Source organism: Dromiciops gliroides, chromosome 2 (assembly GCF_019393635.1).
Source record: "Dromiciops gliroides isolate mDroGli1 chromosome 2, mDroGli1.pri, whole genome shotgun sequence".
Classification (NCBI taxonomy): domain Eukaryota; kingdom Metazoa; phylum Chordata; class Mammalia; order Microbiotheria; family Microbiotheriidae; genus Dromiciops; species Dromiciops gliroides.
The window spans coordinates 54,210,556-54,238,421 of NC_057862.1; the positions used below are offsets into that span (position 1 = coordinate 54,210,556).

General features: G+C 37.9%; 1 protein-coding gene across 2 annotated transcripts in view; it reads left to right on the forward strand.

Annotated features, from left to right (window-relative positions):
- Positions 1–27,866, forward strand: part of ADK (adenosine kinase) — a 608,024-nt gene that overhangs the window by 79,867 nt on the left and 500,291 nt on the right. For both annotated transcript variants that reach the window (XM_043984755.1, XM_043984756.1), the window contains exon 3: positions 7,052–7,105. In XM_043984755.1, the coding sequence (XP_043840690.1) occupies positions 7,052–7,105 (54 nt within the window). The remainder of the gene's footprint in view (positions 1–7,051; positions 7,106–27,866) is intronic.

Below are 27,866 nucleotides of genomic sequence, written 5' to 3' on the forward strand. Positions count from 1 at the left end.
ATCAGAGAAATGCAAACTAAAACAACTCTGAGGTGCCACCTCACACCTATCCAGAGTGGCTAATATAACAAAAAAGGAAAATGTTGGAGGGGATGTGGGAAAACTAGGACACTAATGCATAGTTGGTGGTATTGTGAACTGATCCAACCATGATGGAGAACTATGTTTAACTATGCCCAAAGGGCTATAAAAGTATTCATACCCAAAGACATCCAAAAAAAGGGGAAAAGACCTATTTATATAAAAATAATTAAAGCAGCTCCTTCTGTGTTGGCTTAGAATTGGAAATCAAAGGGATACCCATCAAATGAGGGATGGCTAAACAAGCTGTGATATGATTGTAATGGAATATTATTGTGCTATAAGAAATGACAAGCAGGATGATTTTAGAAAGGCCTGGAAAGACTTCTTTGAACCAATGTAGAGTGAAGTTAGCTGAACCAGGAGAACATTGTGCACAGTGACAGCATATTATTTAATGAAGAACCATGAATGGCTTAACTGTTCTCAGCAACACAATGATCCAAGACAGTTTCAAAGGACTAAGGAAGCATACTATCCACCTCTAAAGAAAGAATTGATATTGATTGAACACAGACCGAAGCATGCTATTTTTCACTTTCATTTTTTTCTTTTCTTCGAGTCTTCTTATACAAAACAACTAATATGGTAACATTTTACATAATTGCACATACACATTCTATATCTGATTGCTTACTATCTCAGGAAGTGAGGGAGGGAGAGACAGAATTTGGAACTCAAAACTTTAAATAAAGGTTTACTAAAAAAAAACAAATAAAATGGAGATAATATTAGCCAAAAAAAAAATTTATAGAGATTCATTTTCACCTCCAAGATTAAAGTAAACACTCCTTTGGCAATGAAAATCTGGCACCAGCCCACTTTTCCATACCAAATTTCATGCTATTCCATCTTAGACACTCCACAGTCCAGCCATAATTGCCTACTTGCTCTCCTCAAACCCAAAGTGATGTCTTCTGTTTCCCTGTTTCCTTCCAAAGGCTGTTCCCTGAAATGCTCTTCCTCCTTTTTGCCTTTTGTAAACTCCAACTTCCTTCTGGGCTCAGCCTAAGGTGCTGATTCTTGTGGGAAGTGAGAGGCTGCATGGAACATTTGCTAGAGAGCTGTTCTTTTTTTTTTTTTTTAAGTGAGGCAATTGGGGTTAAGTGACTTGCCCGGGGTCACACAGCTAGTAAATGTTAAGTGTCTGAGGCCGGATTTGAACCCAGGTACTCCTGACTCCAGGGCCAGTGCTCTATCCACTGCACTGCCTCTAGAAAGCTGTTCTTAAAGCCAGGAAGACCTGGGTTCAAGTCCTGCCCCTGCCACCTACAGACTGTGTGACTGGGCAGATCATTTAACTTCTCGGTGCTTTAGGCAGTTTTCTAAGACCTCCTCAGTTGTACAAAAGGTGCGGATCTATATACACTGGTAGGAGTTCCCCCATTCATAAATGGCCTCTGTCAGTGAAATTACGGGTCCCTTTCCTATCCCTGGCCTTCTTTTGTGTGTGTATTGTGTTTACTTCTCCGTGCTTTTGTGGTATTCCTGTTGTACAGTGTGAGCTCTGAGGGCAGAAGCTGTTGTGTTTTGTCATTGTATTTCTAGAGGGCATCCCATGCAGTCCACGCTTCATGGATTCAGTCAGTTGTCCTGCCCTGTGAAGTCAAAAGCTATCACATCCTCTCCTTTCCATTTCCTTTGCCACCACCCTAGACCAGCCCCTGACTATTAAGTGGACTATTGTAATAGTCTCCTCACTGTACTTCCTGCCTCTTATCTCTCCTTTTTCACTTCATCTCTCTTACAGCTGCCAAAGCTATCACACTAATGGATGGATTTTAGGGCATCATTTTCCTGTTCCTAAGCCTTCAGTAATGGTTCCCCATTGCCTCCTGAATAAAGTAGAATCTCCTTATCCTTTCATTTAAGGCCTAACCCACTCTGGCTTCTTCCTGCCTTTTCAACTTTATTGTATTCTGCTGCCTGTTGTGTCTTCTCTATTCCATCTTAAATTAGACTAGAGTCAGCTCTTAATCTTGTCCTGTTCCCACCTCCACACATTCACACAGCCATTCCCTCCTCATTTCTTCCTGCTGAAATTCTTTTCTTCCTTTAAGATCCACTTTAGCAGCCACCTCTTCCATAGAGCCTTGGCTCCACATTCGCTCCATTCTCGTTTGTGATATAATTATTTTACGTTCATGAGAGTGTAAACGTGAGTGTAGGGACTCGATTGCTCGTCTTTGTATCCTTAGTCCTAGAACAGCGTGCCACACACACTAAGTGCTTAATAAATCTTCACTTAATTAAATTAGACATTTAGTTCGGTTCAGTTGAACAAGCATTTGTAAAACACCTGTCATATTCCCAGCATTATGATAATTGCTAAGGTACTTGAACAGGTCTAGATTTTAATTTTTGTAAACTTACTGAATTTCATAATAGAGACTGTTCTCTAAGAGATACATGCATGTCTAAGAAGTAAACATGGTAATTGTTTTGTGAGATTCTAATAACTTAAAGAGTAAGTGGCAATATATGTGTAAAAGAAGGAATAATGGGAAAAGATAGTTGGAACTGTTAGCAAATTCACAATGGTTTTTGTACATTTCTTTTGTCAAGGTGAGCCATTACTGCTTTATTCCAAATTGGACCACCTGAAACTTGTGATCTTGGTATAGAAATTAAAACACTTAAACATTTACTTATGGCTATTTAATAACCCTAATGAGGTTGTGCTTCTGATTTAAATAATACCAACAGTTATAAGAGCAGGCTTAATAAATTTAGCAATTACTTCAACGGATTACAAGTGTATTTTTCACAGGCAGACTCCTAGCTGTCACTATAAAGTGTAATGTCTGAAATATGAATAAATACATGAATTTTATTAACTAATTTTCAGAATTTAGGGTTAAGGCTAATATAATGAGAAGAATGCTGAAGTTATGAGATCAAATGAGTTAATATAGACATCTGTTTGTAGACTTTAAATGTCAGCTAATACGATTAGTTTGGAGCAGTTCTTAATTATTTAAGGGTTGTTCTTCAGGATGTTTTTGTTCTTTCCATGAGAATTCTAAACTATTAGAACTTGAAATCAAGTTGTACCACAGTTAGAAATTTTTCTATCATATTACATTAATTAGCTTGCATTTATATAATGCTTTAGGATTTGCAGATTACATTTGTTAACTCATTAGCATTACATATTAATTTGGATTCTTTCATTCTGTCAGAACTTGTTTGAGTGAAAGCCTATCCCAATCCTTCTCATTTTTTCATCAGTGGTACACTTTATGCATTCATAGCTAACTCATAAAAGACTTTTTTTTTTTTTTAAGTGAGGCAATTGGGGTTACACAGCTAGTAAGTGTTAAGTGTCTGAGGCCGGATTTGAACTCAGGTACTCCTGACTCCAGGGCCGGTGCTCTATCCACTGCGCCACCTAGCTGCCCCATAAAAGACTTATTGATAGAGTTATGAAGGTAGGTACACGGTTTGGTAGTTGTTGAAGCCTTAAGATAGATTGCTTTTATACATCAGTCAATTAATGAGCATTTATTAAGCACCTTTTATGGGATAGCCACAAGTATGGAGACAGATACAAAGATGCAAGTCTCTTCTCACCTTCCATGTTGTTGCTTTTGTAGAGTGTAAGTTCCTAAGATGAAGACAGTTTAATTTTTGTCTCTGTCTCTCTAATCTCTAGCACATTGTTATGTGATACGATTTACAATAATTTATTGAGCACAAAGCTTCATCTGTTATAATTCACATACACAGTCTTTCCTAGTTACCTTTTCCCTGGGATGGCCAACTCCTGATAATACCTAGGTAGGTGGTCAGTATGCACGTAAGACTGAAGTTTTAATTTTGATAGACTATGTTGGAAGTCCCAGAAGACCCAGCAGTTCTTATTTGCGCTTGTAGGGCAAGTGAAGATCACACAAAACCAGAGTCATCATCATCTGGCTTTTTGCCCACAGTGGTCCAAACCAATCCTGCATTGTGTCTTTGACCCCATTGATTTGGTGATGCTGTGATTATTACTGTAGTGTGTACAGTCTTATATGGCCTTCCCTTCAGCACATTTTTATGGTTTGATATGTTCTTCCCATCCCCAGAAATCGTCACCATTTAGGTATTTATTCATGCCTTCACAGGATTGTAGAATTTGGATTATGAAACACCTTGGCAGTCATCCTTCCAACCTCTCGTTTTGAAGATGAGAAAGCTGACATTGGGAGAGATGAAGTGACTTTTATCAAGGCCACCGGGGGGGGTATGGCAACAGGTGATGAGTCCTAAGTCCAAGGCTCTCATATCATCTATACTCTTGGATTGGGAAAATTGGATGTATGTGCAATTGAACTAATCTTTGATATTTACACGTCATATAAAAGAATCTGTTTTAATTCGGTGCTGCACTTACAATCACCATGAAAGTACTTCATGATATTCATAGCTAATAATGTTACATACTCGATGTTTCATAGTATAAGTTTCAGTCACTCTCCATTACCTCTGAATGTTTCAGATGTGGTGCTCTCCCCTCTCCATGCCTTCATACAAACTCTCTTCTATACACTTTCTCCTCCCTCTGCCCATCCCTTAGAATCCTTAGTTTCCTTCAAAGCTCAGTCATCTTCTACATGATGCCCCCAGTTGCTAGTCCCCTGCCTTTCTCTGTTCCCTACTCTCCCCCAAACCTCAATCCCCTGTATGCATTTTTATAGAGATAAAGACTGGATAGCTGGATAGTGAACTTCCAATGAGGAAACTCCTTCCACTAATGCAGGGTACCATTTTTTCTGTAATTTATGGTCTGTAATTTACTTTCTGTAATTTACAGAACACTGAGAGGTTATTTTACATGCCCAGGGTCACACAGGTCTTCCCAGCTTCAACATCAGCTTTCCAAACTCTACACCATGTTGCCTCATGTATTTTTATGCACATACATAAACACACATACATACCTATCTATATACGTACACTCATATATATGTGTGTGTATATGTATGTGTATATATATATATATATATATATATATATATATATATATATACATACATACACACACACACATACACACATACACATACACACATATGTTATCCCCGCCTTGAGGTCAAGAACCAGTTTCATCTTTACTTTTGTATCACCAGTATCTCCCATGATGCTTTGTACATAGATACCTAATAACTGCTTGGGTATTGATTAGTGTGTTTAGGATTTTAATTTTAAAAACCTCTTGCCAGTTAAAAAAAAATACAAACACACACACAAACCTAGTATCAGATGTCCAAGGTAAGGAGTGAATTGCTACATGATACACAAACAAGAGTCATTTTATTGGATGTAAGTTGTCAAAGAAAATTGACAGAGGATATGCAAGCTCTTAATAGCTATATTGAAAAAGTTCTCCAAATCACTAATAAAAAGAGATGCAGATTAAAACAAGGCTTCACTTCACAGTTATCAGGTTGGCAAAAATGACAAAAGGAAATGGTAAATGTTGGAAGAGCTTTGGAAAGATAGGCATAATCCTGTCATGTGGTTCAAATTGTGATTTGGGCTGCTCATTCAAAAAAAATAAGAATATTATTACTTGTGAACATCCCTTTTTCAAAAATATTTAAATTAAAAAAACTTTTTTTTTTTTTAATATATCTCACTACTAGGCTTGGACCTTAAGAAAATAAAAGAAAGCACAGACATTCCTATAGTGGCCCATTGCATAGAATGTTGGCCCTGGAGTCAGGAAGATCTGAGTTCAAATCTAGCCTCAGACACTTAGTAGTTGTATGGCTTTGGGCAAGTCACTTAAATCTGTTTGCTGAATTTCCTCATCTATAAAATCAGGATCATAATAGCACCTACCTCACAGGGTTTTTGTGAGGATCAATGAGCTAATATTTGTAAAGTGCTTTGTGCATAGTAAGTACTTTATAAATACAATTATCCAAAAAATATATAAGAAAACTTTTTGCCATAAAAAATAAAATTAAGATAAATAGAAATTAATTTCCAGCATGATGTTCACTAGTAACTAGGGTCAGAGGACCAGAGATCATTTTAGTCTTCTAAACTGTGGATTTCGATGGGGTCATGTAAGTGAATATGGGGGTCGTGAAACATATGGCAACAGTAAAAGGTTATATATACCAATTTTATACCCGGGATCACATAAAAATTTCTGGGGCCAAATGGACTTATGAGTGGAAAAAGTTTAAGAAGCTCTAATGTAAAGGAAATGGCAATTGATCTAAGCTTTGAAAAAACCTGAGATTTCTAAGTGGCACAGGTAAAGAGGGATTGTGTTCCAGGTTTGGTGGACAACCTACATAGAACCATGAAGATGAAACATATTAGGTACTTAATAAATGTTTATTAACTGATTTGGTCGACTGACTAGATTGATAATGTTGTACATGAAGAACTGTGAGTAAGCCAGTTTGGCTGTCTCGATAGCCATTTTCCATTTTTCAGCTCCAGCAGCTTTTTAAAGTAGTTGAAATCGCTTTAATTCAATGCTGTGTTATATATTTTTTAATGTAATAAGCATTTTAATTTATAATTTTGAGTTCAATTTTTTCTGTAACCAGTTGGTGGTCTGACTACAATAGACAGATGATTTAGAAATGGCTTCCACATCAGTAATAGCTCTTTCTTTCCTGTGGGTTAAAAATAATCAGTTTTTTGGGGGTCATTTGGTGTTCACGATATCCAGCACCTACCTTAATCTCTTCTGGTATAAAGTATGCGTGCTATATAGGCAGGGAGGCCTATGTTGTAGCAGTGAAAGGTAGAATGTACCCCAGGACATTTGTTAAAGAAGGGACAGCTAAATAGGATGTAAAAATTTTGTCGGAATACAGTTGTCTTGTCTATGTCCTATAGTGAGATTTGTAAAATACTGTGATCTATCTTTATTCAAAGACTTATTGGCTGGTCTGTTAGACATATATTTGTGTATTTCCATGACTGGTTTTTTAAAAAATAAATTTTATGTCTGTTATAGGTATGGTCTGAAGCCTAATGACCAAATTTTGGCAGAGGAGAAACACAAAGAACTGTAAGTATATGATAGAACATTATTATACTTGGCATTTTGTGCTTGTCTGTAGTTAGCATATTAATGCACAAACTGATTTAATAGTTATATATAGTGTAAACAACACTAGATTTAATTCTATTGGAATCGAATTTAGGCATTCACTGAACAGTTAATTTAACCCTGTATTGGAAATAATTGCTGTCATTGGTACATTGAAAAATAGCTATAGAATGTAATTATATATTTAGTCATTCAGAGTAGCAATGTGGATTGTCACATTCATTTCATTTCCTTTTTCCAGATAAAATGGAAAAATTAGCATTTTTAAAACTGTTAATCTTTTTTGAATGACCACATTTTTTTTACCCTGTTCCTGAAGAAGCATCCACTTTTTTAGTAAATACATTCTTTTTTTTGTGGGGCAATGAGAGTTAAGTGACTTGCCTAGGGTCACACAGCTAGTAAGTGTCAAGTAGTATCTGAAACCGGATTTGAACTCAGGTCCTCCTGAATCCAGGGCCAGTGCTTTATCTACTGCGCCACCTAGCTGCCCCCATCCACTTTTTTATAATTAATTTGCTGGTATATAGAATTGATGATGTGAAGAGTCAGTGTTGCACAGTGGATAGAGAGCTATCTTTGGAGTGAAAAAGTTCTGTGTTCAAGTTTGGACTATGACACATACCATGACTCACTTGAGTGTAACTGGTCAAATTACTTGCAAATTACTGGTGGCACAGTAGATGGAGTGTGGACCTGGAATCACAAAGATTCAAGTTCAAATTTGGCCTCATACACCAAGTAACTTAATTTTTGTCTGCTGGCCAAATGAAAAAAGCTGTACAAAGATTCGCTGATGAGAACTCCTTAAAAAGTAGAATTGACTAGATGGAAAGGGAGGTACAAAAGTTCACTGAAGAAAATATTCCTTAAAAATTAGAATTGTATGACTAGAAGCTCATGACTCCCATGAGACATCAAGAAACAATAAAAAAAAAAATCAAAAGAATGAATTGAAGAAAATGTGAAATGTCTCACTGGAAAAACCAGTGACCTGTTAAATAGACCCAAGAGAGATAATTTAAGAATTATTGGACTACCTTAAAGCCATCATCAAAAAGATCCTTGACATCATATTTGAAGAGATTATCAAGGAAAACTGGCCTGTTATCCCAGCACCAGAGGATAAAATAGAAATTGAAAGAATCTACTAATCACTTCCTTGAAAGAGATCCCATAGGGGCAGCTAGATGGCGCAGTGGATAGAGCACCGGCCCTGGAGTCAGGAGTACCTGAGTTCAAATCCGGCCTCAGACACTTAACACTTACTAGCTGTGTGACCCTGGGCAAGTCACTTAACCCCAATTGCCTCACTAAAAAAAAAAAAAGAAAGAGATCCCAACATGAAAAATTCCAAGGAATATTATAGACAAATTCCAGAGCTCCCAAGTCAAGGAGAAAATATTCAAATATTGTAGAGCCACAGTCAAGATAACACAAGATTTAGCAGCTTCTACAAATAAAGGATCAGAGGGCTTGGAATATGATACGTTAGAGGGCAAAGTAGCTAAGATTAAAATCAAGAAAACTGACTGTAATTCTTCATGGGGAAAAAATGGACTTTTAACCTTTTTTTTGATGAAAAGACCAAAGCTGAATAGAACATTTGACTTTCAGATGAGACTTAAGAGAAACATAGAAAGGTAAACAGGAAAGAGAAATAATAAGGTTAAAATAAATGAGGTTAAACTGTTTACATTCCTATAGATGATACTTGAAACATCTAAGAACTTTATCATTATTAAGCAGTTAGATGGACTATACATAGAGTGCATGGGTATGAGTTGACTGTGATGATATGAGATCTAAAAAATAAAATTAAAGGGTGACAAAGAGGGATAAGTATGATGGGATGATAGCTGAAAAAATTTAAAGGATGAGAAAGAGGGATCTTTTGAGAGAAGTGAGAAGGGAAAGGTAGCATGGGGGTAAATTATCTCATATAAGAGATGTAGAAAAGAGCTTTTATAGAGGAGGGGAACATAGGAGGAGGAGGCGGACAATGTTTGAACCTCATCAGAGTTGGCTCAAAGAGGGAATAACATATACATTCAATTGAGTATAGAAATCTATCTTAATGTACAGGGACGTAGGAGGAGAAGGAGAGCTGATAGAAGAGAGGACAGATTGGGGAGGTGTTAGTCAATAAAACACTTCTGAGAAGGAACAGGGTGAAAGGTGAGAGAAGAATAAATGGGAAAAAATAGGATGGATGGATGAAAACTTTTTTACAAGAAGTTTGTAAGATAAAGGCCTCATTTCTCAAATATATAGAGAAATGAATCAAATATATAAGAATAAAAGTCAGTTCCCAGTTGATAAATGGTTACAGGATATGAATAGGCAGTTTTCAGATGATGAAATCAAAGTTATTTGTACTTATATGGAAAAATGTTCTGGTTCAGCTAGGCGGCACAGTGGATAGAGTACTGACCCTGGATTCAGGAGGACCTGAATTCAAATCCAGCCTCAGACACTTGACACTTACTAACTGTGTGACCCTGGGCAAGTTACTTAACCCCAATTGTCTCACGAAAAAAAAAAGTTCTAAATCCCTAATGATTAGAGAAAGACAGATTATATAAGCCTTGAGGTAGCACCTCATACCTATTAGATTAGTTAATATGTTGGAAAAGAAAAATGAGAAACGTTGGAGGGATGTGCGAAAATTGGCACACTAACTCACTCTTAGTGGAGTTGTGAACTGATCCAACCATTCTCGAGAGTAATTTGGAACTATGGCCAAAGGTCTATAAAACCATGCATATACTTTGATCCAGCAATACCACTACTAGGTCTGTATCCCAAACAGTTAAAAAAAAAAAGGAAAATGACCTCTTTATACAAAAATATTTATAGCAGCTCTTTTTGTGGTGGTAAAGAATTGTTTAGGGGATGTCCATTAGTTCGGGAATGGCTGAACAAGTTGTGGTATAAGACTTTTTAATGGAATACTATTGTGCTTTAAGAAATGGATGAGCAGGATGCTTTCAGAGACACCTGGAAGAACTTACATGAACTGATATAAAGTGAGGTGAGCAGAACCAGAACAATGTGTACATAGTAGCAGCAATGTTGTATGATGATAAGCTATAATAGACTTAGCTCTTCTCAGCGATACAGTAATCCAAGACAGTTTCAAAGGACTCTTGATGAAAAATGCTATCCACCTCCAGAGAAAGAACTAATGGAGTCTGAATGCAGATTGAAGCATATATTTTTTAAACTTTATTTTTCTTGTTTTTTGAGGTGGGTGGGTGTTTGTGTTTTCTTTCATAACATGATTAATATGAAAACAGGTTTTCCCTGACCACACATGTATAAATTGCTTCCCTTCTCAATGAGGGGCGAGGGGAAGGAGAGAGGAAGGGAATGTGGAACTCAAAATAAAAACAAAAACAAAAAAACAACAAATGTTAAAAATTGTTTTTACATGTAATTGGAAATATATACATATATATATATATTTTTTTTAAAGAATAAATATATTTATCTCCCCCACCTATTTTCTGGCCTGCTTATCTTTTTGACAAGATGGAAAAAGAAAATCTTGATATGTGACATTGAAGGTCTTTTATGCCTTTGTACATAGACTCTTAGAACTGGAGACACCTTGTAAGGTTATCTATTTGCCTTTAGGCAAGGCCAAGTTTAAACAAGATCTATCTCACTTTTAATGATTACAGAAAGTAAATTTCATGCCTTTATTTGGGAACTTATTATAATGTTCTCTCACTATTAAAATTTTGGGGCAGGGGCTAGAGTTTAAGTCTGTTCTTTAGATGGAAAATAGCAAGCTGCCTTTTTTTATGGGACAGTTCTTCAGTTACTTAAAGGCTGTTATTATTGTATTGACCAGTTTGCCTTCTCCAGATCCTAGCTTTGTTTTGCCTTAACTGTAGCTCTTATTTTTTAACATTGTTCTTTCCCAAATGACTTCTGGGTTTGGTTCTTATATTGAAGAAACCCCACCTAAATACAATCCTATATTTAGATAGTTTGATGAGTCTGTCATTTTATTGATTTGGGTATTCCCTCCAATAGTAGACAGAAATCCATTCATAGCTTTTTCAACTGGTGTGACTTATGTCTGAGGTGGATTTCTCCAGAATTCCAGGGCCCTTCCTTTAGATCTCTTAACATTGCTTAGATTCTAATGGGGCATGAAAGTTATTCAGCACTTACACCTAATATTTGTTACACATCTGTACCTATCTAGTTACAGACCATTCACTTAAGAATTAGCTGATTGTGGATCTTTAAGTAGTTTTTATGCATTCTAGTCCACTTGTGTTTTTACTTGTTCCACTACACTTTTGATTCATTGCCAGCTCTTGATCTCTCTTGATCCATAGATTTTTGTTATGCCCGTGGTCATTCTTTAGTAAATCCTTAAGTGTCCTTCAGATTCAGTATTATGTCTGTCCTCTTCACTTCCCCTTCGCTCTGAGTCACCACGTACACTATTTAGCAGCTAGCATCTTACTGACTCCTTGCATTTGATTTCATTACATATTCTTACTATTTGGCTCATATTTTACCTAATAGGATCATAAAGCCTCAGAGGCCATCCACTGCAACCTTTTTATTTTACAGATGAAGAAACTGAGGCCCAAGGAGGTTAAGTCATTAGTCCAAGGTTATATAAGCAGTGTTAATGGTCAGCATTTGAACCCAGGCCCTTTCTTCTCAGAGCCAGTGCTTTTACAGTATTGTTGTTACACTGTAGACTTTTGGCCTAGTTTTTGGTGTTCAGTTGGGTTCCATATGTGTAATTAGTGAGTCAACAAGTATTAAATGCCTACTATGTGCCAGGCATTCCACTTAGGTATGAGGTTACAAAGTATGAAACAACTTTTGTAAGCAAGGGGCTTACATTCTAATAGCAGAGACAACAAATATACCCAGGATAAATATAAAGTGAATAAAAACAGATACATATTCAAAGCAGCTAAAATGAAGTAGTTTGGGAGAAGGGTAACCGGTGGCAGGGTCGGGGAGATCAGCAAAGTCTTCATGATGAAGATGGTGTTGTACTTACTAGATCCACTCTACTGAACTTCACATTGTTACATTTATTTACACAAATTATTTGATATACATTATACATGTGTAGTGTTGCAAAACACAGAAAAAACCTTCTAAGGGGGCCGCTAGGTGGTGCAGTGGATAAACCACTGTCCCTGGATTCAGGAAGACCCGAGTTCAAATGTGAACTCAGACATTTGACACTTACTAGCTCTGTGACCTTGGGCAAGTCACTTAACCCTCATTGCCCCCCCCCCCCCAATAAATAAACAAATTAAGATACTACAGCTTGTTTAATCATTCCCCCAATTGATGAATATCCCATCCTTCAATTCTTTGCCACCACAAAGAACTGCCATATTTTGTACAGATAGATCCTTTCCCTCCTCCCTCCCCTTTTTTTGGTGATCTCTTTGGGATATAGACCTAGTAGTGGTGTTGTTGGGTCAAAGGGTATGAATAGTTTTATAACCCTTTGGGCATAATTCCAAATTGTTCTCTAGAATGGTTGAACCAGTTCACAACTCTACCAATAGTACATTAGCATCCCTATTTTTCCATATAGCTTTCAGCATTTGTCATTTTGTCACATTAACCAATTGGTGGCACCTCAGAGTTGTATTAGTTTGCATTTCTCTAATCAATAGCTATTTAGAGTATTTTTTCATGTGACCATAGAAAGCTTTGATTTCTTCATCTGATAACTGCCTATTCATATCCTTGACCATTTAACAAGATGAGATTTTTAAACTCCTAAAAATATCACCTATACTAGTAAACGCAATGCAGTTGTCCTAAGGATAGGTCCAGTTATCTTTTGGAAACTATTAATAAGATATGGGTGTACACAGCTTAAAAAAAATTCATTAAAGATGAGCATGCTCCTTTTTACAGAACCAGTGCTTACAGAACGAGTGGCAAATGTCTGTTGTTGTGTTGTCACTTCCCTCATTGTGGCATCAGTTCAAAATTTGCTCAATTTCTTTGACAGCTGGTTCTCTTTCTTGTGGTTTGCTGCCCACATCCTGAAGAAAAACTCTGGTATGACATGCCACACTGAAAGCAGTATATCCACTCTTTCACTGAAGCTCCAGAGATGTCTGGTTTTAATTTTTAGCAGACATCCTAAAAAGAAAGTTTTGTAGCATTGCCTCATCCTGATCTTTTCCTTCAAATGATATGCTTTGGATATTTTTGTACTTACTTCGTTTCACAAGAAGGAATAATAGAGACCTAATCTAGCTTTAGAAACTATCAAAGGAGGAATTACTTATATATTATGTTAATTACATCAGAGATTTTGTGTTAAGCACAACTCAAGTGAGAACCTGTTTACTAAAGTGCATAGATGTTTTATTCTCATCATCATCATCATAACTAACATTTAAATAACACCTACTGCATTTACATTTTACATATAGCTCATTTGATCCTCACAGCAACTCTGGCAGGTAGGCAGCTAGATTAAATGACTTGCCTAGGGTCACATAGATAGTAAGTATCGGGGGCAGGATTTGAACCCAGGTCTACCTGATTCCAGGTCCAACTTTTTATCTACTTTTACCCACTAGTTGATATTGTGTAAAGATTGTATCATGGTACTGTATAAATAAGTAAACTGGCACTGATTTTTTGGTCTGATGTTCTAAATCCTTGTTTCTATAATTTTAGTGGTGGTTATTCCTTTCAGAGTCACAGACCTCATTGTCTCCTTGCCTTCTTGTCTTGTGTGATTCTTATTGCAGTTTTCCTGTACATCTTTGAGGTCTTCACACAGTGGGATGGAGGTAGTGATTTTGTTCTCTTCAGACTTGGGGATACTAGCACAGCACCTGGACTGTCCATTTGTTATCCTTTCTTCTTAGTAGTGTGACCGGCCTCCTCTTATTTTGGTTCTTCTCTCTTCTCCCTAGGTTTTGGGAACACTGCATTTACTTGTTTATCCTTCCACCTGTCTGACTGCTTTCTCCGTCTCCTTTGGTGGATATTCTTTTAGGTCTCACCAGCAAATTGTGGGTATCCCCCAAAACTCTGTCTCGGGCCCTCTTCTCCCTCAAGATATTTCTTTTGGTGAACTCATCATCTTCCCTGAATTCAGTGACCATCTTTATGCAGATGATTCTCAGGTTTATTTAGTCCAACCCTAATCTGCCTCCTGACCTCCTGTTGGTCATCCCCAACTGGATGCCTCATATATCCAAAACGACTCATTATTGTTCCCGTAAACCTTTCCCCTCTAAACTTCTTTTAGTGGACCACTTACCCTCTTCCTCCTCTTTTCCATAGCCAATCTGTTGCCAGGTCCTGTCTATTTGACTTCTGTAACATCTCATGGAGGCCCACTTCTTTCCTCTGATGCCGTCACTACTCTGGTCATCACCTCATGTGTGGACTATTATCATAGTTCATTGGTTGGTCAGCCTGTCTAAAGTCTCTCTCCACTGCAGTTCATCCTCCACTCTGCTACCAGTGATCTTGCTAAAAGCACAGCTCTGACCATAACACTCCCCTATTCAGTATGAAATCTTGTATTTGTCTTTTAAAGCCCTTCATAACCTGGCCCCTTTCTACTTTTCCAGTCTTCTCATCCCTTACTGCCCTCCACATACTCCATGATACAGGCGAACTGGCCTCATTGCTGTTCCTTGCACAAAATATCTCCCAACCTCAGGCACTTTTTACTGGCTGTCCCCCATGCTTAGGCTTTTCTCCCTGCTCATCTCCACTTTCTCTGTTCCCTGACATCTTTCAAGTTTCAGATAAAGTTCCACCTTCTACCAGAAGCCTTTCCCAGTCAGTCCTCCTTAATTTTACTGCCTTCCCTCTGAAATTATCTCTGATTTATCCTGTGTATGTCTTGTTTGTACACAGTTGCCAATGGTGTAAGTTCCTGGAGAGCAGCGACCATTGCTTTTTGTTTGTTTGTTTGTTTGCCTTTCTTTGTGTACCTCTGTGCCTGGCCCATGGTAGGCGCTTCAGAAATTTTCATTGCCTTGCCTTGACCATACATGTCTTCTATATTAATTTATACCACTGTTTGTGTTCGAGTCATCTTTCTTGATACTCTGCAGCTTGCTTATGCCCACCGTGCATCATTCTGTTTCTTTTTGGTTCACTAGTAATTTTGATTATTTCAAACTGGTAGGTTCCTATTCTGTGTGACTGTGTTGCATCACTGGATGAATACTGATGGTTAAAGAGGGGAGCTTTGTGCAGCAGCCTGCAGTTGAGGATTATTTAAAGCACTAAGCCATTTCCTAAATGTAATCTGACCAGATAACCTCTGCTCCCAAAGATGTGGGCTTAGATCTTTATTTCTTTGTAAAGCCCACTCCAGATGTATTTTTTAATTAGGTATAGGTATAGATACATACACACACTATCTCTATGGGCCACCCATCCCACTGCCTATTCCTGTTTGGGAAAATAGGCATTTTTAAACTCTACATTGGGAGGACAATCTTTCACTTGTGTATTTCACCGAGGAGGCTTTTGTACCATTCTAGGGTTCAGTGGGGTTAGTACAGTGTCATCTTCAAAGAGTAGTTCTTGGAGATCTTTGCCATCAGTTTCAAGTCCTTCTTTTGTTTAAATTCATGTGGAAAATTTTCCCCAGTCACAGGATTATAGAGTTAGGCCTGGAAGGGGACTTTAGAAGTCCCCCCACCCACACCCTTCATTTTATAGATGAGTTAGGAATAGAGGCCCCAGCTCACCCAGGTCATACACGATCTGTATGTGTCTCTTTGTTCTTCGCTTAATTTCATGTCACTTCTCAGAAAACCATGAAACAGAGTTCTCTGCTGTTCCATTTGTCTTAGTTCTGTTTGGGTGAAGAAAACTTTTCAGGATGCATTTTGTTTTTTATCCAAATACTTAAAAAAAAATCAGTAAACTCTAGGTATTAGTAGAATCTTATATTCTCTGCTTGTAGATCATTTGTATGATTGTAATGATCACCCATTGTGGAAAACTATTTGTGAAAAGCTGTTTTTAAATTGACTTCAAGGGTAACCTTAAGGTATATATAGATCATTCTTATAAACATTTTATAAACATCTTATAAACACTGTACTAACCCCACTGAACCCTAGAATGGTACAAAAGCCTCCTCGGTGAAATACACAAGTGAAAGATTGTCCTCCCAATGTAGAGTTTAAAAATGCCTATTTTCCCAAACAGGAATAGGAGATAACAAAATAAGTGTGTAGGTCAGTTGGCCCCAAGTACCTTTTTTTTTTTTGTAAAAGCATCATTAGTCGTATTTCATCTCAGCTTTTCTTTTCCATTTTAAATCTCCATTTAAAATTATTAAAATAAAATCCATTCTTGAGTGTTTTTAAGTTGTGTTATCTCCAGCATGGATTTAATTTGAACTCATTTGGCCAGATATACTCAAGGGTATGCTAGGTAAAATATTTGATAATTGGCTCTCTGAAAAAAAAATATACACTTTTAAGTCTTAATTGTATTAATAACATTTTCTTCATCACTTTTAAAGTTTTACAAAATCAACAAAATAAATTGAACCCTGATTCATAAAGTTTGCTGTTTTCCAAGGTGGAAATACTCATAGTGAAAATTTAAGTCAGCTCCAGCATACATCATTTTAAATGCCATTGCCTCTTCCTTGCATGTGTTTTTTTGTTTTGTTTTGTTGTTTTTCAGGGTTTTTTTAATCATAAAAGTATCCTTACATGGTGTTTTTTTGTTTTGTTTTTTTGGTGAGGCAATTGGGGTTAAATGACTTGCCCAGGGTCACACAGCTAGTAAGTGTCAAGTATCTGAGGCCAGATTTGAACTCAGGTCCTCCTGAATCCAGGGCCGGTGCTTTATCCACTGTGCCACCTAGCTGCCCCCATGTGGTTTTAATACAGAGGTAGTAGGGTACAAATATGATTCTATCCTTGCTGATGAATTAGTCAATCAACAAGCATCTAATAAAAACCCATTATATATCAGTCAATAGTGTTGAGATAGAAATAAAAAAATTAAAACAGTTCCTTCTCTCAAAGAGATACAATCAGGGAGAGTAAGGACAGTAGCTAAATATATACAGAAGAAATACCAAATAAATGCAAGGTAGTTAATTTCCTGAGGTAGCTAGGTGTCACTGTGGATTGAACCCCAGGCCTGGAGTCAGGAAGGTTCATCTTGATGAGTTCAAATGTGACCTCACACACTTACTAGATGTGTGGTCCTGTTCAAGTCACTTCACCCTGTTTGCTTCAGCTTTGTCATCTGTAAAATGAGCTGGAGAAGGAAATGGTAATTCCCTCCAGTATCTCTGCCAAGAAAACCCTCAATGGGGTCATGAAGTTGGACAAGAGTGAAAACAACTGAACAATAACAACTAAAATCAATTTCATCATCTAATCCAGCCCTGAACCTCTAGTCTAAGGCCTTTCTTTAGACCGTTCTTGGAGGATGCTGTCTAGGCAGCAAAATGGAGAAAACAACTGTCTAGTCTCTACTTCTATTTTGCAAAGAGGGAGGTGGCAGCCTCTACACTGACCTGTAAAAAATTGAGGGTGTGGGTCATCGGTTTAACCTCTTCTAATCTATCAATGATTTTGCCTTCCCAGATTCAGGGGATTCTGAAATGAATACTGTACTTCTAACTGATTGTGGCTTGCCTGTCAAGATGAGTGTTAGAAATGGTACAAGACTTTGTGGGCAGCTAGGTGACGCAGTGGACAAAGCACCGGCCCTGGATTCAGGAGGACCTGAGTTCAAATATGGCCTCAGACACTTGGCACTTACTAGCTGTGTGGCCCTGGGCAAGTCAGTTAAACCTCATTGCCCTGCAAAAAAAAAAAAAAAAGAAAGAAAAAGAAAAAAACAGACTTTGGGTGTATTGCCTCTACCACTGATACCTCATTGACCCTCAGTTTTCTCTTCTGTTGAATGGAGTTAACAATATAACATATTTCACAGTACAAGGATCACATTAGCAGTGTTTTGCAAAACCTAAAGCTCATTATAAATGTCAGATACCATCACCGTTCTTTGTTCATCTGATTTTCATGATTTGGGGAGTGTTCACCATAGCCATTTCTTTCCAACTCTCTTCTTGAAAAAAGTATGCATGATAAATAGGTTTGAGACTTTTGAGTGGTCCTTGACTTCTTTGATTTCATAGTATAGACAGTGGGAAGGGATCTTAATCTACTGTTAACCTAATTCTTTCATTTTAGTGGAACGTGGGATGTTTCCAGTGCTATATAGTTAGTAGAAAAGCTCCACAGCTAGTAAGTGTCAAGCGTCTAAGGCCGGATTTGAATTCAGGTGCCCCTGATTCTAGAGCTGGTGCCTCATCCATTGCACCACCTAGCTGCCCCCAACCCAGATCATTTTTACTCCAAATGTGGCTTCTCATTTTCTAGTATAAACCATACCATGCTCCCTGTATGCATATTCATGCTAGCCATCATATAAAAATGTATGTTAACTTAATTTGGAGAACCTTAATAAATTTTTCACAGATTTTATATATTTTGAATTTTGGCACAAGACGTTCAGAGATTTCATGCTGGGCTATTTCAAATGCTCCTCGCAAGCCCTGAAAAGCGAGAGGACCAAATGTATAAAAAATTACTATTTCTTGTTATGTTGGGCCACACAATGAAACAGTTTCTTTTCTTCTGGCTTCATGGATAGCAAGAATGTCAGGACAGGTGGCCTTCACTCCCTCAGCAGTGGGTCAATTACTGGTCAAACACTTGATGTTAAGAAAACTAGTTATTAAAGAATGTTCATAGATCTGTAATTCTTAGCACTCTGCTGCTGCTAGTGTAGAATTTAAAGGAAGAATCCTGTGGACTGAAGGCCATTTAAAAAATTCCTTAGTTTCATGCATCTTCATGCTTCAAATAACCCACCATCTGGTAGACATCCTTCTGGTGATGAACATCCGTACAATTAGTTAATTCAGAGGCAGCCTGATATATTGGATGGAATGCTGGACTTGGAGTCAGGAAGATATGGTGCTGCCTCTGACATGAACAACTGTGTGACCATGGGCATCATGTGACCTCTCTGAGCCTCAGTTTTCTCCTCTGTGGGAATGGGAATAATAATACTTGCAGTGGCTCCCTCCCATCATTATTGTGAGGCTCAAGGGAGATTGTGTATATTTGTGCTCTGCAAACTTTAAATGGCTGAAAGTCAAAGCCTCTTTACTATTATTGTTGCTATTGTTGTTGTAATTCTTAATCTAATCCTCAAGTGGCAAACACTGTAATCAGGCCCATGCTGGGTTTTAAAAAGACACTCACTTTTTGTAGGTAGGTGCCTTAGCTCTAGCTGATAATCATATTGCTTTAATTATTTTGGTGTCTCTGGGTGTGCCAACCATTAAAACCGTTTTAATTAAAGAAAAGAGTCTTCAGTCTTTCACATCTGATGATTCAGTTTCCCCATAACTTTAGTCACTCACAATTCACAGTCCCACTTGTTTTTCCTATATCTGTGGGTGGATGAATATGGAACAAAACAGGAAAACTTTGGTCAGCAATGTCTGGTGATTTGGCCATGGCTCTATTCCTCTAAGCACAAACATCTTTCTTCAAATTCCTGTTTTTCTTTCTGTCTTTTCAAAAATCCATATACACAGAAGACAGTTTTTGGAGACATTTTTTAAGTTGGAAAAGCTTAAGAATTAAAACCATTTTTTTCCTGTATGTTTTCTCATTGGATCCTCACAACCATCTTGTAAAGTAGTTGCTATTCTTACCTCCATTTTATAGATGAGAAAACTGGCCTTTGGAGAACTGAGGTGAGGGCTCCTGCAGCAGCTAATTTTCTGAAGCTCCACCAGAAGTGCTGCTTTCCCAGCCCTCACTATACTGTCCCACACTGCTTAAGAACTCCTACCAAGTGTGTCGTCTCTGTTTGCACTCTGTGCATTTTCAAACATTGAACTGAATTTTCGCATCTTACCTGCTGTCTGACAGCTGTATTAAATGCCAGTCCGTGTCTACAATTACGGCCGATAGACAGGTCTCAGCTTAGAAGACCTGGTTTCAAATCCTGCTTCTTCACTTTCATTGAAATGTTATTTAGATATGCAGATAGAACTTCCCAGGGGTTTGGGGTGGTCAAATGAGGTAATAATGTACCTAAAGTGATTTGCAAACTTGGCAGACTTGACAAAGTTAGGCAAAAGGCCAAATGTCAGTGATTGTGATTTATGACATGAATAATTTTTTTTTTAATAGACATAGCTTTTTCTTTTTTCTTTTTTTTCTTTCTGGGGCAATGAGGGTTAAGTGACTTGCCCAGGGTCACACAGCTAGTAAGTGTCATGTGTCTGAGGCTGGATTTGAAATCAGGTCCTCCTGAATCCAGGGCTAGCGCTTTATCCTCTGTGCCCCCTAGACTTAGCATTTTAAACTCCACAACATCCATGAAAAGTTATGAACCTTCACAAGTTCACAAGAACTCCTCTACTGATAAAAACTTGAATACAGACAGAAATAAACATTAGTCAAGTTTTAGGAATATATTAAGTGAACCTATTTTAAATGATGAACAAGTATTTTTAAATGGAATGATTTTAAATGTATGTTTGAGGCAGAACTTGAATCCTGAGTAAGCACTGCCTCATTTAAAGTTTTAAAGATTCGGCATTGTGGGTAATTGAAAGAACACTGGATCTGGAGTCAAAGCTCTGGGCTCTATTTATCGCCTCTGTGGTCTTCTGCAAGTCACTTAACTTTTGGGTGGGGGTTTCTTCAACTGTCGAATAAGAGAGTAAGAATAGAATCTTGTTACTAGCCGAATTGATAATACTGATATTTTTCAGTGGTGTCTACCAGCAGTTGTCAGAAACAAAGCCCAAGCCAAAGTAGAACACTGGCTGTTCCCTGAATCCAGTACTGCCTTTCCAGATCCTTACACAGGCCGTACCCCTGTAGGGGCCTAAAATGCATTCTGCCCTCATACTGCCCTCTCAGAATCCTTGTGTGGCATTTCACCCAGGTGCCACCTCTTTTTCTGTGAGCCCATCCTTGTTCCCTCTAATTATCAGTTCTCTCTCCTTCCTATTAGACTTGGTGTACATGTTCTAATGTGCTGAAAAAGGTTTTTTGTACAACCTTGGCATTGGCTGATTTCTTTTATCTGTGGATCAGCCTTGTTAGCTCAGTGCAGTTCATCACTAGCAAGTTGGCATCTCAGGGATGAATTCTTTGGTCACAGTAATTTATTAAGTAGAGAAAAATACAAAATGTCCCTTAGTATTACATAATTCCTCTTCACAGTACTCTTGTGGTGGCCAAAAGTGGTTCTTAGTCCATTGACAAACATTAGACAAGCCAAGTCAACAGATGTGTGTTCAGCACTTCCTGTGTGCCAGGCACTGTGATAGGTACTGGGAATATACCTTTCCAGTGCTTAGGAGTTCACAGTCTTATGGTAGAAGAAAACACACAAAAGGAAACTGAAAAGTGAGCAGGTGAAGGTGGAAGGGGGGTGGAGAAGTTTTCTGCTAGGGTCCAGTGGAGAAAGGAGTCTAGTGAGCAAGAGTGGAGCCCAGAGAGGAACAGAGTAGTGAACAAGAGTGACCTGAGCACTTAGAATGGAGATTCTGGGGTAACTGACCATTCAAAGGAAAAAGACAAAGGAATGGAGGGGTCTTGAGAAGGCTGCTAGGTTGTGGAGGACAAAGAAGCCCAGAAAGAAATGAAAAGCCGGGCATTAATTTAACTTGATGCACTTATGCGTCTCAGGTCAAAATTTCAGAATCTCAAATTTGAAAGGGATATGGAGTTAGTTAATTTAACTGAGTAGGAATTGTCATAATCAGTCTTTCCTACTAGTAGTCAACCAATTTCTGCTTGAAGACCTCAAGTGAAGAACACAATTACTTACTTGGCCTACAATATATTACTGTAGCTTGGCATTTTATCTGTTCTTTTCTCACCTTTGTACAAGCTCTTCCTTCTTCCTGAAATGTCCTTCCTTTTTACCTCTATTTCTCTTTAGCTTCCCTCAAAACTTAGTTTAGGTGTTACTTAATAGAAACCTTTCCTTACTTTGTCATGTTCTCTTTGTTGTAGTTCATTTGTTTTAGTTGTGTTGTACTCTTCATGACTCTATTTGGGGTTTTCTTGTCAAAGAAACTAGAGTAGTTTGCCATTTCCTTCTCTAACTCATTTTTGCTGATGAGGAAACTGAGGCAAACAGGGTAAGTGACTTGCCCAGGGTCACACAGCTAGTAAGTGTCTGAGGCTGGATTTGAACTAGAGTCTTCCTGACTCCAGGCTCAGTATTGCCACCTAGCTGCCCTATGTTCTCTATTATCTCAAATTATCTTTCATTTTTTTCCTTCCAGCTGACCCTTCCATTTCTCCATGAAAACCCCTTGTAAGCCAAGAGTTGATCTGTCTTGTATTGTTTTTTCAGAATCATGAGATTTATTTGCCAATTACAAACAGAATGCCAATGAAAGAAAATAAAAACTTTATGTGACAAGAAGGTAAGGGGTATGGACAGAATAAAAAATATATTCTCTCATAGAAACTCAAGCAACATCACTCTGGGCCATGAAGAAGTAACAGAAAACTGTTAGGGATTTAGTGTGAGAACATTCTGACTCCTTTCAACCCTCCCTGGAGGGAGAAAAATTACCTATAGGGTGTATATATTTGTGTTTTGTCTTATATCTTCTATCATGCATTGAATTGTTTGTAGAATAGTTAGCCCAGTTCTTAAAAATACTCAACTATAAGATATAAAGGCTAATTTCGTTTGGAAAGAATCAAGAGATGAGCTTAGGCCCCATTTTTTGATGTTGTTTAGTTGTTTCAGTCATGTCCTACTCTTTGTTATTCCATTTCGATTTTTCTTGCCAAAGATACTGGAGTGGTTTGCCATTTCCTTCTCCAGGTCATTTTACAGATTAGGAAACTGAGGCAAATAGGGTCAAATGACTTGCCTGTGGTCACACAGCTAATAAGTGTCTGAGGCCAGATTTGAACTTGGGAAGATGAGTCTTCCTGACTCCACTGTGCCACTTAGCTTCCCTGGGCCCCAGTTGGTTGTAATTTTATGAAACAATTTCCTTTAAGATTTTGAAAGGATAATGTTATTTAAAGTAATATATTATTGTCATTGTCATTTACTTTAATGTTACAGAGACTTTCATAAGTGATCACTCTTTAGTGTTTGTTTAATTTGTTTAATTGGACATATTACAAGTTTTGTTGATAAAATCAACCTTTTAGCATGTCAGTTAGTTATTGAAAGGGTAACATAAATATAGCTCAGTGAAAAAAGCCATAGACCTTCGAGCCAGAGGAGTTTAATTTAAATAACTGGCTATGCCATATTCTAGTCTCTTCTTGTCCTCAGTTTCTTCATCTTTCAATGAGGGATTTGAATGGCTAAGGACATAGCGATACCTGAATGTGTTGTTATATATTGTGTTGTAAGAAATGAGGAATATAGGGGCAGCTAGGTGGTATGGTGCATAAAGCACTGGCCATGAATTCAGGAGGACCTGAGTTCAACTCCAGCTTCAAACACTTGACACTTACTAGCTGTGTGACCCTGGGCAAGTCACTGCCAAAAAAAAATAATTAAAAAAATTTTTTAAAAAGAAAGAAATGAAGAATATAAGACATTCAGAGAAACTTGGGAAGAATTATTTGGACTATGTACGAACAGAGTGTGAATAAATGGAACCAGGAAGACAGTATGCATAATGACTATCACAATGTAAACAAAAAGAATGATACAGTGAAACTGAATGTTAACATAATTATATTGGCCAATTTTGACTCCAGAGAAGAGACGAGTAAATGGGAAATATTCCTATTCTCCTTTTGTTGGGGGCAGGGGGAAACCAGGAACATGGAATATTATGTATATTATCAGGAATGTAGTTTGGTTTTGCTGAGCTTTTCCCCTATTTTGTGAAAAAAGGAAGGCTCAGTGAGTAAGGGGGAGTATATTTGGAAATGAATGTGATAAAATTTAAAAAAATATTAAAATAAAAACAAAACAAAGTATTTGGACTCAGTGTTCTCTAAGGACCCTTTTATCTCTAGCAATAGTCCTCATCTTGATGAATGAAAGACTTAATTGAAATGGTATTTACAAAAAAATATTCTGTTCTTTAAATGTATTCTTTGATGTTAGCACCCTCTGTAGAGTGTAGTTAACATTGCAGTTTGATTTTCTCTTGTTATCAGCCATACTTTAATATTCTCTGATCTCACCTTCTCTTTCTCTACTGCTGGGTCCAGAGCTGGGAGACCACAAGTTTCAGCCATATGCTTTTTCCTTCATGAGGGTAGTAGCATAGCAACAGTAGTTCTGTATTGTCTTTCTGAGTGGCATGGAAAAGCCAATGATTTCATTCTGTTCCCACCCCTCTCCAAAGATTCTTTTGAAGCAGAAAGTGGCCTTTTTTTTTTTTATTAGAAAAGGCTCTGTTTAGGATGTAACTTTTCTATATCAGCCATGGGATGTTTCATTATAGTTTAATTTAAAAATTGCAACAGATATTTTTTTGCCATTTATGGGATATAAATTTTTCCCCCCTCAAAATGTGCCAATCAATAAACATTATTAAGTGCTTACTTACTGTGTACCAGGAACTATGCTAAATGCTGGGGGTCCTAAGAAAATGCAAAAAAGAGCCCCTGTTGTCATTCTAATGGGAGAGGCAACATGTTTAATCAGAACAAAATAAATACAGAATGGATAGAAGGTAACTGTAGAGGGGATAACACCAGCATCTGGTAGGGGTGGAGGAAACTAAGAAAGCCCTCCTGGAGGCGGTGGCTCTTGAGCAAGTCTTTTTTGGGGCAGGGGGCGGGTAATGAGGGTTAAGTGACTTATTGCCCAGGGTTACACAGCTAGTATGTGTCAAATGTCTGAGGCCTAATTTGAACTCAGGTCCTCCTGAATCCAGGGCTTTTGCTTTATCCACTGCGCCACCTAGCTGCTCCCTTGAGTAAGTCTTAAAGGGAAGCAGAGAGTCTAAGCATTTCAGGCATGGTAAACATCCACTTTGAAGGCCCAGCCATGGGAGATGGTATTCTGAGTGAAGAATACTTAAGTCAGTATGGGCTGAATTGGAGAGAGAGAGAGGGAGAGAGAGACAGAGAGACAGAGAGAGAGAGAGAGATTGATTGAGAGTGTGAGTGTGTGTGTAAGGGCTCTGTTTTGGATACAGTGTTTCTGGTGCCCATGGGTATCTTGGGAATTCTTATCCAGGCACAGGTTGGGCCTCTCAGTGCTTTCTGTGAAGCTTTCACTAGTCTCTCTGTACCCCTCTCCCTCCAGAGCCATTACTCAGTTTCTCTGCCTCAGACCCCATTGAGCACTTTGATTGTACCTCTCTTTGGTACCTGAGTTGTTGGTAATTGGCCTCTTTGCTTCTGGGCTCTCCCCCAGTCTTTCCTCCACAGAACTGCCAAATTGATGTTCTTAAATCATAGGATTCACCATGTCCCTTCACTACTCAAAAATCTTCAATGATTTTCTATTTCCTTTTGGATAAAATACAAACTCAGGCTGGCATATAAAGTCCTCCATAATTTGACTCACTTTTTCAGACTTCCTTCACATTCCTCTTATCTTCCAGTCAGCTTGGCCTACTAGCTGTTCTCCCAACTTGAGATGTCCCTACCTCGATCTAGGCCTTTGTACAGGCTGTTTCCCATGCCTGGAATGCAGTCTTGCCTTTCTCCTCTTGCCTTTCTTCTAGCTTCAGCTCCTCTTTTCTGTTAACCAAGGGAAGCCTTTTTTGATCACCCAGTTACTTAGTGACCCCATTTTTTATTTCTTTTCCATATTTTTTTAAACGTCTTTTAGTGTTGGATAATTTTTTTTTTGTGGAGTCTTTGTATCCTTGGTGCCTGGCATTGGAACATAGTAGGTGCTTAATAAATGCTTAGTGAATGATTAAATGAATTAGCATTGGCAAGGAGAAGGCCCACCTCTTTATAAGAAATTGAAGCAAAGAAGTTGTAGAGTGGAAGGGCTGGCAGGAGGGAGAGAGGCAAAGAGGGAGAAGAGAGAGGTTTAGGTAGGAATCTGTTGGGAGGGAGAGCGAGGGGGAGTCTGAGTATCCAGCAGCTACACAATTTACCAGGTGACTGTGATGATGCTACTTAATGTCTCAGTTTTAAAAGAGGTTTTTAACACTTTAAAAAGCTAAGACTTTTAGGTTGTAGCTCAGCTACTTTAGGCAAATTGATTCCTTTGGGCCTCAGTTTCTCTAGCTATAAAATGAAGGAGTTTAGATCAAGTGGTTAAGAAAGCTCTTTCTTTGGCTGAAAGCATATATTATAATTGAGAGATAAATATAATTTAATTATTCACTTAAATATGAAAATGGATGAATATAACGTGATTTTATATTTAAAGATTTTTGGAGCAAATTTTGAAAGAAATAAAAGTTATCAATTTATTCTAAGCCTCATTTTTTGCTCAGATACTAATGAGGTTGCTTCTTTATAACTCACTCTTTTCCTAGCTGCTAGCTATATAATTCCTTCTGGGCTAGTCCTCAGACCTTCCAGCTGCTTGATGTTCAAATGCCTCTGGCTACTTATCTCTCTGGTGCCAGCCATGTGTATTTCGGTTTAGGAATCATTCCCATATTGCCTTCTTTTATAGCTTGCTGCTTAAGTAATGCCCTACAGATTTTTAGATCCCTTTCCTCAGAGCTTTTTCCTCTTTTCCATTATGTGCGGTGGGAGATGGTGGGGAAGAGGGAGGTAGAGGGGCTGCCTTTTTCCTGAGGAAATGCATATATTATTTTCCATCCCGGCCCTACCCCCATTTTCCCTTGGTTTTTCCACCAGGAATTCTCTTTTTAGGAGAAAAAGGGAAAGACCCTTTCTCTTTTCTTTAGACTAGAGTTGTTTACATTAATTTGTATGTAATTTACTTAAAAGTCTTGACTAAGTTGCCTTTAGAATATTCATCAACCTGGAGATACCCATGATAGATAACCTTTACTAACTGTCTCAAAAACTGTTCCCTGGAAGAGCCTTTTATTCTTGTAACAGAACATATTGAAAACAATTAAGACAAATCTTTTGAACCATGGTTCACTGTTTTTAAAGCAGGAGAGCATTATCTGACCCTCCGGTTTGAAGAGGAAGGAGTATGCATGCTTTTTCCTAGCTGTTTTTTTTTTTTTCAGTGCCATCACAATTGACAATTGGCTACTGATTCCATGTACTCTTTAGTTTCACCAACCACTAATGATAACTTTTAAAAGAATATTACTTGTGATCTCAAAATAGGGGAAAGTGTGAACAATAAAACCGTAGAAAAGCAGTTTTATCCACTGCTTTGGCTGGGGCCTTGTAGTCTTCTGAGGGATGATACTGACTTTCACCAGCTTAGATCCAGAAGACTCCTGAGCAAGGGGCGTGGCAGAGAAATTAGTCTTGCTGCTCCAGCTAACTTAACTTTTCGTTTATTTCATTTCTTGAAGTATTTTGAATCAGAAGCAGCATAATGGAGTGGTAGAATTTTTGAGTTAGAAGGGACTTCTAGTGATCACTTAGTCCAAGCACTCCCTTCTAAAAAGGCCCTGGGAGCTTAAGTAATTTATTATTCTACTGTCTCCTGGCTGGTTTTAACCCTATTGAAATGTAAGTGTAATAATATTCCCAAAGGAAGTATAAATTATTTTTGCATTATTTGCTCTTTTGTATTATCT